The sequence below is a fragment of the Castor canadensis genome, chromosome 12 (genome assembly GCF_047511655.1).
Source record: "Castor canadensis chromosome 12, mCasCan1.hap1v2, whole genome shotgun sequence".
Taxonomy (NCBI): Eukaryota; Metazoa; Chordata; class Mammalia; order Rodentia; family Castoridae; genus Castor; species Castor canadensis.
In genome coordinates, this window is record NC_133397.1 from 84074263 (window position 1) to 84088011 (window position 13749).

At 41.7% G+C, this 13749-nt stretch overlaps 1 protein-coding gene across 1 annotated transcript in view; it reads left to right on the plus strand.

Moving 5' to 3' along the window:
- Nucleotides 1-13520: 13520 nt before the first annotated feature.
- Nucleotides 13521-13749, plus strand: part of Vwa3b (von Willebrand factor A domain containing 3B) — a 225483-nt gene continuing 225254 nt past the window's right edge. Inside the window, exon 1 of the mRNA XM_074050295.1 lies at nucleotides 13521-13726. Coding sequence (XP_073906396.1) covers nucleotides 13534-13726 — 193 coding nt within the window. The 5' untranslated portion in view covers nucleotides 13521-13533. The remainder of the gene's footprint in view (nucleotides 13727-13749) is intronic.

The following is a 13749-nucleotide window of genomic DNA, read 5'->3' on the forward strand; positions in this document are numbered from 1 at the left end:
TTGTCTCCTGCCCCAGTCTTTCAATGTTGGGAAGTAGGGCCAGTGGGAGGTGTTTGGGTCATGGCCGCGGAGCTCTCTGGAATGGATTAATGCTTTTTTCATGAGTTCTTGCTCTCATGAGACCGGACTAGTTACCATGAAAGCAGGTTGTTACAAAGTGAGTGCGGCAGCTCCTTGGTATCGGTGGGTCTGTGGTTCCAAGGAGACCCCCACTGAGGAAAAACGCCCTTGCTCAGGACGCGCAGGGCTCAGCACTGTCCTGCAGATGCTTCATTGATTTATGAATCAAGATGGCCTGTAATGCCGTCTAACTTCCACTAAAGACATGTGCCTTTAACAGATCTTACATTTTCCCTTTGTCATTTCAATTAAATAGATTCACTTTTACCTTGCTTTTGGGGCACCATTTGAAGTTTGAGAGACATATTTTCACAAAATTAAGGCTAGGGAAACACTCAGCAGATCACATGATTTAAACACAACTGAATGTAACACTGACTGACTGAGAGCTTCTCTGCATCCACTGAGCTGTGGAACATGTGCGCAGGAATTTAAAAAAATTCGTTTTTGAAATTTCTTTAGATTAAAAATTATTTTTTACTGTGCCTGGTCAAAACCACATGTAATAAACCTGCAGAAAAGGTAGGATTACTGTTCAGCTGTCCTAGCTCTTTCTTTCCCCCATACTCCCATATCGTGACTCCCTCTGCCATGTCATCATGTGGACATCTGATCTTGAATTTCCCTGTCTCCAGAACCAGTAGCTAAATAATCCTCTTTATAAATTTCCCAATTTCAAATATCCTGTTATAGCAAAAGAAAATGGGCTAAGTGACTCTATCATCTGAGTCATCAATGATTTCTAGCACATTCATCCTGTTTCATAGAACTAAGAATTTCTTCTCTTTTAACACATATTTTACTAACTTAAACATTTCATTAAGTTGCATAACAAGAGTCTAACGAGCATCAGTGAATTTGACAATAAACATATCTGATGGGATAAACAATCAGCTCAATTGGCTGGAGCATTGCTTATGGCTGATCTGCCGGTCCTGGGGGCTGATGATGCCATGGTCATTCAGTCCACCATACTTGGTTATTCCTGTGAGCATGCTGAGGAAGTCCAGTTCAGGGAGTGTGGAGCATACTGGCTGTTCGTTCACACACTTCTTTCTTCCTGGGCCTATAGCTCATACTCCAGCCTTCTTGCAGTTAGTGTGGCCATAGCACTGAATCTAACCAATGGAGTATAAATGTATGTGACAAACATCTCCTCCAGGTCTGCCCCATAAACACCTCGCACCTACCACTTTCCCCTATTGCAAGTTTGATGGAGACAAGCCCCTAAGGTCATTGATAAAGAAGGGGGAGCCAGAAGACATAAGGAGATCATTGCTTGGACGAATATCATTTGTAGACCTTATATGAGCAAGATATAAACTTCCATTGTATTTGAAGCTGTCTGTATTTCTGGATTTGCTTTGTTTATAGCAGCAGCAGCATTGTCACTGATCTAAAGTTTCTCAAAAGAAAAAATTCAAATGGCCAAAAAACACATGAAAAAATGCTTACCATGTCTAGCAATAAAGGAAATGCAAATCAAAACCACACTAAGATTCCACCTCAGCCATGTTAGAACAGCCATCACCAAAAATACCACCAACAACATGAGCTGGCGAGGATGTGGGGAAAAAGGAACCCTCATACATTGCTGGTGGGAATGCAAGCTGGTGAAACCACTCTGGAAAAAAAATTGGAGGCTTCTTAAAAACCTAAACATAGATCTGCCATATGATCCAGCAGTCCCACTCTTGGGGATATACCCAAAGGAATGTGACACAGGTTACTCCAGAGGCACCTGCACATCCATGTTTATTGCAGCACTATTCACAATAACCAAGTTATGGAAACAGCCAAGATGCCCCACCACTGATGAATGGATTAAGAAAATGTGGTATTTATACACAATGGAATTTTACGCAGTCATGAAGAAGAATGAAATCTTATCATTTGCAGGTAAATGGATGGAACTAGAGAACATCATTCTGAGAGAGGTTAGCCAGGCTCAGAAGACAGATCAAAAATCATATGTTCTCCCTCATATGCGGACTTTAGATCTAGGGCAAATACAGCAAAGTGGTTGGAATTGGGTCACATGACAAGGGGAGAGCACATATGGGAGGTATGGGGATAGGTAGAAAACCCAAAACATGAAAGCATTTGATGTCCCCACTCCAGAGGAACTAATATGGAAACCTTAAAGTGACAGAGGTTAACATGAGAAGGGGATCAGGAACCACTGTAAAGATCAGTTAGAGATGAATCAACTTGGGTTGTAACACATGTGTACATGGAAGCAATGCTAGGAATCTCTCTGTATAGCTATTCTTAACTCAACTAGCAAAAATGCTTTGTCTTTCTTTTTATTCTTATGTCTTCTCTTCAACAAAATTAGAGATAAGAGCAGAACAGGTTCTGCCTGGAAGTGAGGGGGCAGGGGGAGAAAGGGTGGGGGACGGGGGGAGAGGGGAGAAATGACCCAAACAATGTACGCACATGTGAATAAATGAATAATAAAAAAAAATAAAGTTTCCATTGTATCCCCAGTGGACCCTCCATTTCTGCTCATTGAAAGGAAGATGAGTCTTCTCATGTGGACTCTGCTAAAAGCTATGAAGAAGCACAATGCATTAGCCTAATGAAGCTGTCACCCTGTAGAAACACCCTTTCAAAAGAAAGCGATTGGACATAGAGCCATCACACCTGTATTCGTTCCACAAAGATGCAGTGGGAGCCTCTTCTCCAGAGCTCATGTCCTGTTGCAGAGAGACAGATAAGAAGAAAAGTTAATAACGCCACAGAGGTTAGCGGAGAAGTGTGCCATGAAGAAAGGTCAAGCACAGCAGGTAGACGGAGAGTTAGGGGAGAAAGAGGGGTGGCTGAGATTTTCAGTGTCTGATCAAGGCCGGCCTCAGTGAGAACGTGGTATTTGAGGGTGGGGAGGGAGTGAGTCACATGGTTAAGTGAGGGAGGCAGCCTCCCAGGAGCCCACATGAGTACATCCAAGACTTCTTTCCATCCAGCTTACAATTCTCCTATTACCAAGTTTTAGTCTGGTCAACCCTGTGGTGTATGGGAGCAGGGGAGGATTTCTTCAGTGACTATCCCCAAGCATGGTGCCCCTGATGCTCCCTTCTTTTCATAAACTCCAGACCAGTACCTAGGGGAGGCCCAGGGGCACAATACCTGGCCATGGTAAACATCAGAGCAGTTGGCTATGGGCCATCCAGGGCAGTCCTAGCACAGTTGGCTTTGTTTGGTCCGTCTGCCAGCATCCATGGTTTTGGGCAGTCTTTGTTACTCTTTCCAGACTGTGGGGCCTGCTGTGGGTATTACCCTTGGTCTGTTTGCATTCCACCCTCTGGCCCAAAGTCAGGCTCCTCCCTCCTATCTCTGTCCTAGGTCTGTCCTGCCAACTTGACGCACAGCCATAGAGAAACTGAAGCCAATCAGGCCCCTCCTCTGAACCTCATGATTAACTCTCTGAAGCCCCTTTCCTCCATGCTTCTCCAGGTATTCTTTTCCTGGGCTTTCTTCTCTGGGCCAGGATAGCCCAGGACTTCTGAATCTATGAACTAATGTATTTAGTTTACTCTCTCTCACAGTTTTGGGTGCAGAAAGAAGACTCCTGTCTCCATCCCTTCCTGGAAATAATACAATTCCTGTAGTAGGGATTCACTCTCAGATGTTTGGTATCATTTTAATAAATAGTATTTGGGAATAGTGATTTCCCTTTCACATTTGAACCTACAACACCACAGGATATAGGCATATTCTATGACTCCTGACAAATGAGACACAGCGAGTGATCAGGAGTGTAGTCAACTTGACTAAGGCCACTCATCTAGTGTCTTTACACTGGTGCCTACATAGGAAGGCCCTGTGTATGATCCTAGTATAAAAAAACCAACCAAGCAAAAAACCAACCCAAACCAACAATAACAACACACACACACACACACACACACACACACACACACACACACACAACTTCTGTGTGTTCTCAAGGAAATCCAGAAATGGAATTGCTTGGGAGAAAGGTAGGAATTTTTACAAACTTTAAAAACAATTGTCTAAAAATTTCTAGCGAACCCAATGTGTTGGCATTTTTCCTAGAAATTTTACACTTAGATTCTCTGATCACAAGTTTCTAATTCTTCTAATGTTCTTTTCCTTTCTTTCTTCTCTTTTCTTCAGTCCTTAAGGAGGGGAATGCTGATGTAAGTGGATCAGATTCCAGGTGGCAAGTTTATGAGTTATAAACCCTAGTGTGGTTCTCCCTCCAGTAATCTCATCTTTCTCAAGGAGAAGAGAGGTCAAGATTCCCTCTTTCCAGGGAAGACCCTCTTTTCTCTCTTGTTCCCACACAAGCATTGCTGCACATCTCCCTCCAGGCTTGGGAAGGAACTTCTAGGTAGAGTCTAGCATAGAAGAAGAAGAGACTTTATCCTTGTGCCTAACTCCTGTGCCCTTGCCAGGTCATCTTGCACCAGGGTTAGGGCACCTAAGATACCATATTGTCTCCTGCCATCATCCGTAGTATCGACACAACTCCTAAGAACCACAGGGGAAGAGGAAAGAAGAAGGCCAAAGCAAGATGTAGCCCACTCCTGAATATCAAGTCTATGTAATCAAAATCTCATCCCAAGTGTATAGTCTTTGCCAGGTTTTAGTATCAGTATCTATTTTGAAGAGTGATTTTATTTTTTTTTTCCTTATTTATTTTTTCTTTTATTATTCATATGTGCATACAAGGCTTGGGTCATTTCTCCCCCCTGCCCCCACCCCCTCCCTTACCACCCTCTCCGCCCCCTCCCTCTCCCCCCACCCCCTCAATACCCAGCAGAAACTATTTTGCCCTTATTTCTAATTTTGTTGTAGAGAGAGTATAAACCATAATAGGAAGGAACAAGGGTTTTTGCTGGTTGAGATAAGGATAGCTATACAGGGCATTGACTCACATTAATTTCCTGTGTGTGGGTGTTACCTTCTAGGTTAATTCTTTTTGATCTAACCTTTTCTCTAGTTGCTGGTCCCCTTTCCTATTGGCCTCAGTTGCTTTTAAGGTATCTACTTTAGTTTCTCTGCGTTGAGGGCAACAAATGCTAGCTAATTTTTTAGGTGTCTCACCTATCCTCACCCCTCCCTTGTGTGCTCTCGCTTTTATCATTGAAGAGTGATTTTAAATTTCCAAACATTTATAACTCAAAATATTTTGAGTTTTTAATTTTCTGTTGTGATATAGAACTAGCCTTTAAGGCATCCAGTTCATTTAAAAGAAATGCAACATCACAAAAGTGTTGTTAATAAGAGTGGCAGAGAAGGGTAATTAGAAAACAAATCTGCTCTATTTCATTTAACATTGAAATATAAGGATTGGGGATTTAACTCAATGGTAGAGTGCTTACCTCAAGGCTCTGGGTTCAATTCTTAGCACTGAATTAAAAAAACAGAGAAAGAAATGAAATGTGTCTGGCTAAAACCCCAATCAAATCCACTGAGTTTTTCCATTTGGCTGCAATATACAGTTCTAAATGAACACTTCAACTCAGATGACAGAAAATTCCTTTTGGAGAAAATGAAAAGCCAAGAATGGGTCAACACAGCCTATACATAATTAAGAGGACAGAATGTGGATTCAGACTGCTTGGGTTCAAATTCTGGAGCCACTACTCCAGGGGAGAAGTTGCTTAATCTTATGTAGCAGTTAAACTATCTATAAAATAGGGATAATTATGGTAGCCTACCAGCTCTGTTCCTCATGAATGTCACTAGATTGGAGGCCAGGAGCTGGCATTCTCTCCCCAAATAAGGAACACTGAACTAAAAAATATCAAAGGATTGGTAGTTCCCAATTTACTATGGTTCGACTTTTGATTTTTCTTCAGGATGGTGCAAAAGTTGTATGCGCTCAGTAGGACCTGTACTTTGAATTTTGAATTTGGGTCTTTTCTGAGCTGCATTGCACACCACATATTGGCTGGTATAAGTTAGGTTGATCCAATGCATTTTGGATGTATAATATTTTCAACTAAAACAATGGGTTTACTGGGAATGTAACCCCATCATAAGTCCAGTTGTATTTGTATATGCAAATGTGTGCTTGGACTCTGCTTTCCTCCACCCCCACCCACCTCTCCGCAGCTGCCCCTGATAAAACTCCCTTCACCAGAAGTTCCAGCACATGCTCAGTAGGGACTGCTACCTGATAAGAGATGTTCCATGCCCAAATTACCCTTCCTCTTCAGAATGAGTGCCTCCATTTCAGTTTCATCTCAGTCTCTCATACGTATATACAATTCCCTTGGATTAGCACTTCCTTTTCCTCTGGTTCCAGTTTTTGTAGTTGGCTTAGGAAAATTGCTTTTTCTCCCTTTATATCATTTATCACCCCCCCCACCTCCCAAAAAAGTCTAATCAATCATGGTCATAAACCCAGTGCCAGGGATAGACTTGTATAAAGAAACAGGAAAAGCACTCAACCTGAAAAGTAAATAGCACAAAGGACAAATAACAATGAAAGGGCTGTCACAAGGCAGTGGGTGTTTCTTCACCTGTCCAGCACTTGTCAGAGCTGGACATATGGAGAACAATCAGTGGGGCTGGAGGTTCATGGGAAGACTTGGCTTGAGGGGCTGTGGTTCCCAAGATGAGGCAATCTAGATCAAGAGGGTAGCCTGGGTAAAAAAAAGGTAAAAAGAAAAAGAAAAGAAAAGGCATCTATACTCGGAGGCAGAGACCATGTTACTCTCACTGGGGAGATTAGGATTGAGGCCAATGTGTAAAAAGGCTGAAAGTGTAATCTGAGCCTTGAATGGTAAACTCAGCATTTAGATACTGCATTATTTAAGGTTGGTAATATTGTGATGAAGGTCAATTACTGAGGTTGATGGTTGTCTGTAAAAACATAAATTTAAAACAAATTTGTTAAGGTTCAGTAAAATAGTATATCACAACCGTGTTAAAAGTATATCAGATTCTTGATCACTAAAGAAACAAAAGTAATGGAATCCATCCTGCAGCTAGTTGAACTGACGTCAACTATATGGTACTTTAAAATGACCTTAAACTTTTGCTCACTTCTCTTTCTACAAGTTAAGTAATGTTTAATGTTTTCATAAGAATGTATGCTTCTAGACACATAAATCTAATAGGCAGAAACAGTCATCTGCAGTGATTTGCCTGTTTCTGTCAAGTGTCCAGGGAAGGATGAAGGCATGAGACAGGGGTGAGGCAGGAGTGCCTGGTGTAACCATGTGAGGTGGTGTGTTTGGCTGTGTGATGCTGTATGCTCTGTGTCATCCTGGTGACCCACGGTGTGGACAGCAAGGTTATTGTGGCATTGACAAATGTGGGCATGGCTTGCATACTTTTACTCTTCTGAACAGAACTGAACAGAATCTTTAGTACTGTCAAGATTTTGTTCCTTGTTTTTTTTTTTATTTTTATTTATTTGGTGGTGCAGTTGGCAACAGTAATAACTTTACAGAATGATCTGTGATCTGGAGTCAAACCTTTCAGTACTCTTTTAAATTACAAAGGAATTAAAAGAATGAAATGAAATAATAAACTCCAAAGGCAGACTTCTGTATTTGGGATAGAATTACTCAGTTTTACTATTAAATGTTTTACTAGATCTTTGACTCAAAAATCCTACAAGTGGTCTAGTCATTTCTTCAGTTTTAAAAATCTAAAACACAGGTTAGCATTTTAAAGTACTTGTTTGTGGGATCTTTCATTAAGTATGCAAAGATGTTTTTCATAAGCACAAATAGGTATGTATTTTGAACCCTTTGCTTACTTGATAAGGCAAAACTAAAATAGGGGTTAAAAATAAGGATGAATGGAGAATATAATGCCTACAAGGATATTCATATCTAAGAGATAAGTTTTTTGGTAATTTAGTTCCTGCCTCCAAAGATGCAAAATTGAAAATTTGCAAAATTGCGGCTCGCTGTCCCTCATGTCCCAGCTTCACCCGTATCCTTGACTGAGCAGCTATAACTTCTCCAACTCTTAAGTTTCTTTCCCTCAGTGGACAACGAAGAAAATACTTCTTCACAGCGTTGAAGCGTAAATTGAGCAAAATGAGGCAGGGGAGAGTGCTCCGCCCGCTGAAAGGCGAGAAAAGACGTTTTCTGGTAGCCTCCCCTCTGCCTTGGCTCCTTCCACAAACAGCTGGCGTCCTGGCTGCTTACCAAGGGTCATGTATTTATTTGTAAACCTGATTTCTTAATATTCTTCACTGTTAACTTTCCCAGTGACTGCAGATGCAAAGGACAAGCCATCGGCCGGGTCCCTCTAGCATGGCCCCCCACCTGGGGATGGGGTCCCTCTGTGGGCTGCGACTCTAGCGTGCTCAATCCTTGACAGACCAGAGGAGCCGCCCCTGGCCCCTTGCCAACCTCCTCCCTGGTTCTCACTACGTGGGCGGGGCCGGCTCGCGAGCCTCACTAGGATTGGCTGTGTTCTAGCAACCGCGGTGACGCCGTCGTCATAGAGACGAGGACCCGCTGGAACACATCCAGCCGAGCGCAGACCCTCAGCCCGCGGGAAGCCCTCGCGGGTGCTTACGTCGCCCACCCCCTCGGGTTGGAGGGACCCCGGAGGGTGTGAGGAGGGCTGCTGAGCCGGAGTCACCTTGCCTTCCATCTGCAGACTGCCTAGTAAGTGTGGGTCACACCCCTTCCACGCCAGAGCCTCCCAGGCCTGGGAAAACCAAGTTGCGTAGGGAAAACCTGGAAGAATGTAATTTCCGAGCTGGCCTCCACTCCTACTTTACAGATGCGGAACAGTACCGGGATAACTGAATGACCTGGCCCACTCACTTGATTATTTGGTTGTAGGCTCAAATCCAGAGACAGGCACCGGACCCTCCAAAGTCTAGAGGGTCCCCTGCCCTGTGCCTACTTTATGTCTGTACCATAGGCCAACGTCCACTTGGGCTTTGGAAGTAATATGAGAAGCAGGAGAAACTTATTTCTAACCAATAACTTTAACGAACAGTTAAAACCCAAAAGTGACCTGCTTTACTAAAAGTGGACTACAACTTTCATTCCCAGAAAAGCCTCTGGCTTCCTCACATCACTTTCTTTCACTCTTTTTAATACGGACATACAACTAAATAACTAGGTTTAGTTTTCACTTGGTAGAGTTTTTCCTTTCATCTTCTTGGGAGCTCTCCATTTCTTTCTTCTCAGTAATGATCTACCCCTAAGCACTTCAATTATTCTTAAATTTTCTTTTCTTGGCCCTAATTTGTCATCCGTGGAATGGTCCATTTCAGTCTCTCTACCCCTGCCAACCTTATTGCAGTCAATGAGCATAGCCTAACTTGCCTTTTAAGGGCAGAAAAATGGGAGGAGATGGAGAATTGCAACAGGATACAACAAGGAGCATCATCCCAGTTTCCTTTCTTCCCAAAATAATCAGAGTTCAAAACTCTCATAAATCACAAGATATCCACCTAGCCAAGACCACATTTTTAGCAACTGACAAGGATATAGGAAGTTTGGGATGTTGATCACAAAGCTTACCAAATGACAAGTCCATGAATTAATGGACTCTAAGCCTTGTATTGTTCTTCAACCTCTGACCACATAGGATCTTCTCTCTTAGGGCATGGGGACTTCCACATGATTCACCCTAGAGCAGCCATGGGGCATCTCTTGGCTGCCCACTATGGGCAGAAAACCAGCAGCACAGGACTGACTGGACATGGAAGCCAGACTTCCTTTGGTTGGGGCCTTCAGAATTGTGCCAGCTTAGCTTTTCTATTTTCCCCCAAAACTTGGCTTGTCCACGACTTTCACTTCCATTTTTTCCTTTTCACTTCCTCCTTCTACTAAGGAAATCCTTTCATCTCTCTCCAAATTAGCTCTTGGGATCTCTTTTAAAACTTAAGACAGTTTTCAACTGGAATACATTGTTGTTTCTGACTTCTGGGTTCCCCAATTTGTGATAATCTCATGTGAGGAAACCCTGACTAAATAGCATATTTGCACCCAGAAAATAATATGTCTATATTTAAAAGAGATACCTGTTTCCTGATCTTAGCTTTATTAGAACTGAGAATATTTTCCTTGTTTGTAAAAAATCAAGAGTCTCTCAGTAGCTCTGAGTGATCAGTTTAATTCATCTCAACACTCATACAAAGGTCCTGCTTTATATAAGGCACTATGCGGAGAGAGTCTTCATATAGCTTATAGTCAAGGAATCTTCTTTTAGTCTAGAAAGGACAAATGAAGTGTAAAAGACCACAGGGATGACATATCAAAGCAGAAGTTAGGGCTCTCCCAGGAGAGGCGTGGGAGGTTGCTGAGTGCATCTGTAGAGGTGTTGCAGAAGAAGCCCTGCAGGTTGAGATTCCACAAAGGACCAGGCCTTCCATCAGCTTGAATGTGGGAAAGCAGGTGACTGTGTGCGGGGGAGGGTCCTTGTGAAGTCTTTGCCTTGGCAGACCTCCTTCCTCTGACAGAATAGCTCTTTTCCCTTACTGTTGGGAGATGCCTTTTTTCTTTTCTTAGTCATACTTGTTTTCTCTGGCTGATTTCCAATTTTCTAGTTCCTTTCATTTCTGACAATACAAGTATTTTCAGGCTATAAAACCCTAGAGTTAAGTCTAAATCAGAATGAGTCATTCGGGTTCTCAGATCCAGTGAAACCAATCACACTTGTTAAAAAAATTACCTTAGCAAAAAGTCATACTAGCACAAAGGGGACTGGAACATGTATCTTAGTTAACTCGGGGAATCTGGTTGCTTTGTGCGGGAACAAGAATGTGTCCTTTTTAATTTAATTAAAATTCAATATTTAAATTTTTTCTGAGCCTCTCTTTAAGATTGTAAAAAACCTATTTTAAGAAAACCTTATTAGGGCAGTTTATATAAAAGTGTTCCCTTTAACCTAAGACAAGTATCTCCTTCCAGCAAGAAGAATGTAGGAGGTGGGTGTGTTTCAGGAAAGAGAAAAAAAAAATCACTGAAAATGAGGAAATAATTAGAAATCTTTCTTCTGAGCTTCTCTTTTTGTTTCTATAGGAACAGTTGACCCAATTTAAAATGAACTTCAGCTGCAGTCTTTGTGGTCAGATCCCAAAGAGAAAGTTAATGCCTGTGTGATTTATTCTAAACTTCATAGCTCAATGACTGATAATTTGGGGCTAAAACAAATGTGTGGAGTAAAAGTGGATATCTTAAAACAAAATACAATTATTTAAGGATAATGACTTTTGGATAATTTATTTGTACATAGGCCTTTCCAATATTTTACTTATCCAAGCATAACATGCATAATCATATTTGTTCTTTGTAGTAGTCTTGGGTTAGGGCATTAGGCAGGTTATCATCCGAGAGGTGGAGTCACTTCCTAAAGTAGTAGAACAAGCTTACATTGAGCTTTGATTCTAAATTTCCCCTTCTGCACGATGCTTTCCAAGTAATCTCGTAACATACTTACCAAATTGAGCACTGTAAGAAGACAAGGTCTTCATCAGTCAGATAATTGTGTGTACCTTTGGAAGTGAACATATACAGACAATACTAATTCACATAAACCTTGAAACACAATCATTATCTTTAAAAGCTTGTGAGTGGCCAGGCCAGGAAGTCTGCTGAGCCTGACATCTGAGAATCAAGGTGAGTGCTCCCTATCTTTAATGAGGACTAAGGAGTCCTATTAGAATCCACTCTTACTGGTGGAATGCAGTTACAGGCTTGTCCCATAGTATCAGGTTGGAGGACGCTAGTTCTAAAGATAATGAAGTAGTTAAGAAATAGCTTCAACTCCTGCTTCTGCCACTGTGGCTGTGGCTGTGGCTGTGGCAGAACTTGGGAGCAAGGTCTTTTAAACTCTCAAAGCTTCTGATTCCTTAAATATAAGCAGGGTCTTAACAATGCCTAACTGATACTGTCATGAGGAATCTGTGAGATAGTGCATATAAAGGGCTCTGCCCCATGGCTGGTCAATGAATGGAAGCTGCTTCACAGCACACAGATTCTAGAGCTGAATGGCCTGGTCAGAATCTTAGCTATCTTACCTAGCAGTCATGAGATTGTGAGCAAGTTAGTTGACTTCCTCATCTGTAAAATGGGAATAAGAGCAATACCTGCCTCATAAGGATTAAATGTACACTGTGCACATGATAATGTTACATAAGTCTTTACTAATAGTAATATTTTGAACTTTTCACAAAATCTCCCTGGCTCAGGTGCTACTGATTTTTGTGTTTGACCAAATTTCCATGATATAACATGAAGACTTTCAGAAAATATAGAGTTTTAGAAATAGGAAAAGGGAGTATTTTTTCATCATTGAAAAGGTTCACAGTCCAGGGCACCAATGTATATGCACTGCACACTCTAGACATAGAAGTTAGCAGAGATTTCTACACTTCCTCCAGGCTATCTGGCCCTGCTCAGTTGTGGCCAGTAGGTTAAGACTGCATTACAGTTTGGCCACTCCCTTCCTCTTGTGCATCCTAGCTATATTTAGGCAGGCAGAGATAAGTTTAATATGTCACACACTGCCTTGAGTCCAGTTGATCCCAGAACAGCTGGCTCCATGAGCCAGAATGGTTAAATCCAATTTTAAAGCAAAGTCCCAGAAAATAAGACATTCAGAAGGTAGATGTACATATTCTAGTGGGGTTGAGCTGTGGTCTGGCTCCCACCTACCATCACCTCTCAGCTAGCCACTCCACCTGTGGAACAGGTACTCTTTCTCTCAGAGTTCTACCTGCTTTATCCTTGTGGGACTCAAAATATCAGGCGTGGTTATAATTGGCTTACTTATGTATAGTGCAGCTTCTGGGGAAAGTATTTATTTTCCAAAATGAAAAAGCTGTGTATTTTTTCTGATTATAAGAGCAAATCTTGTTTTAGAAATGTTCAAATAATTCAAAAGTTCAAACAATGTAGAAAAGGCAAAAGTGACACTTCTACCACATACAGAAAACTACTACAAACCTGTTGGTGTTTATCTTTTTGTTTTTCTGTGGGTACGTATATATACATATGTGTACTGAATTTTATAGATACCTCTTAGTAATATATGTGGATATGTTCTTTGCCAAATGTATCTAAAATGTATCTTTTTTCATGGATCTGGGGTTTAAACTCAGGACTTCACGCTTATAGAGCAGGTGCACTACTGCTTGAGCCACACCTCCAGACCATTTTGCTTTGTATTTTTTGGAGATGGGGTCTAGCGAAGTATTTGCCTAGACCGGTCTCAATCACAATCCTTCAGATCTCACCCTCCTAAGCAGCTAGGATTTCAAGTGTGAGCCACCGGTGCCCTGCTCTAAACTATAATTTTAGCTGGTAAATAGAATTCCACTTCATGGGTATATTATAATTTATAATAAATTGATCCCAATGTTTATATTACATTATTTCCAAGCTTTCAGGAAGTGTGAGCTTGACAATTGTTTTTACAGGAAGTCCCTGTGACTTAAGTCCTGATTCAGAGATGGAGAAATCAGGCTTATCTCCTATCATCTCTGAGCACCAACAGAGACACGAGGGACTGAGAAACATCAAGACAGACTTGGCTGAGCAGAGTCTCATCTCATCTGAGAAATGGCTTCAACTGTATGGGCTTAAGAGCAACAAATTGACCTTGACACAGATTTTGTCACAAATTGGGTTCCCTCAATGTGAAGGTATGGTACTCACAAACAGCCAG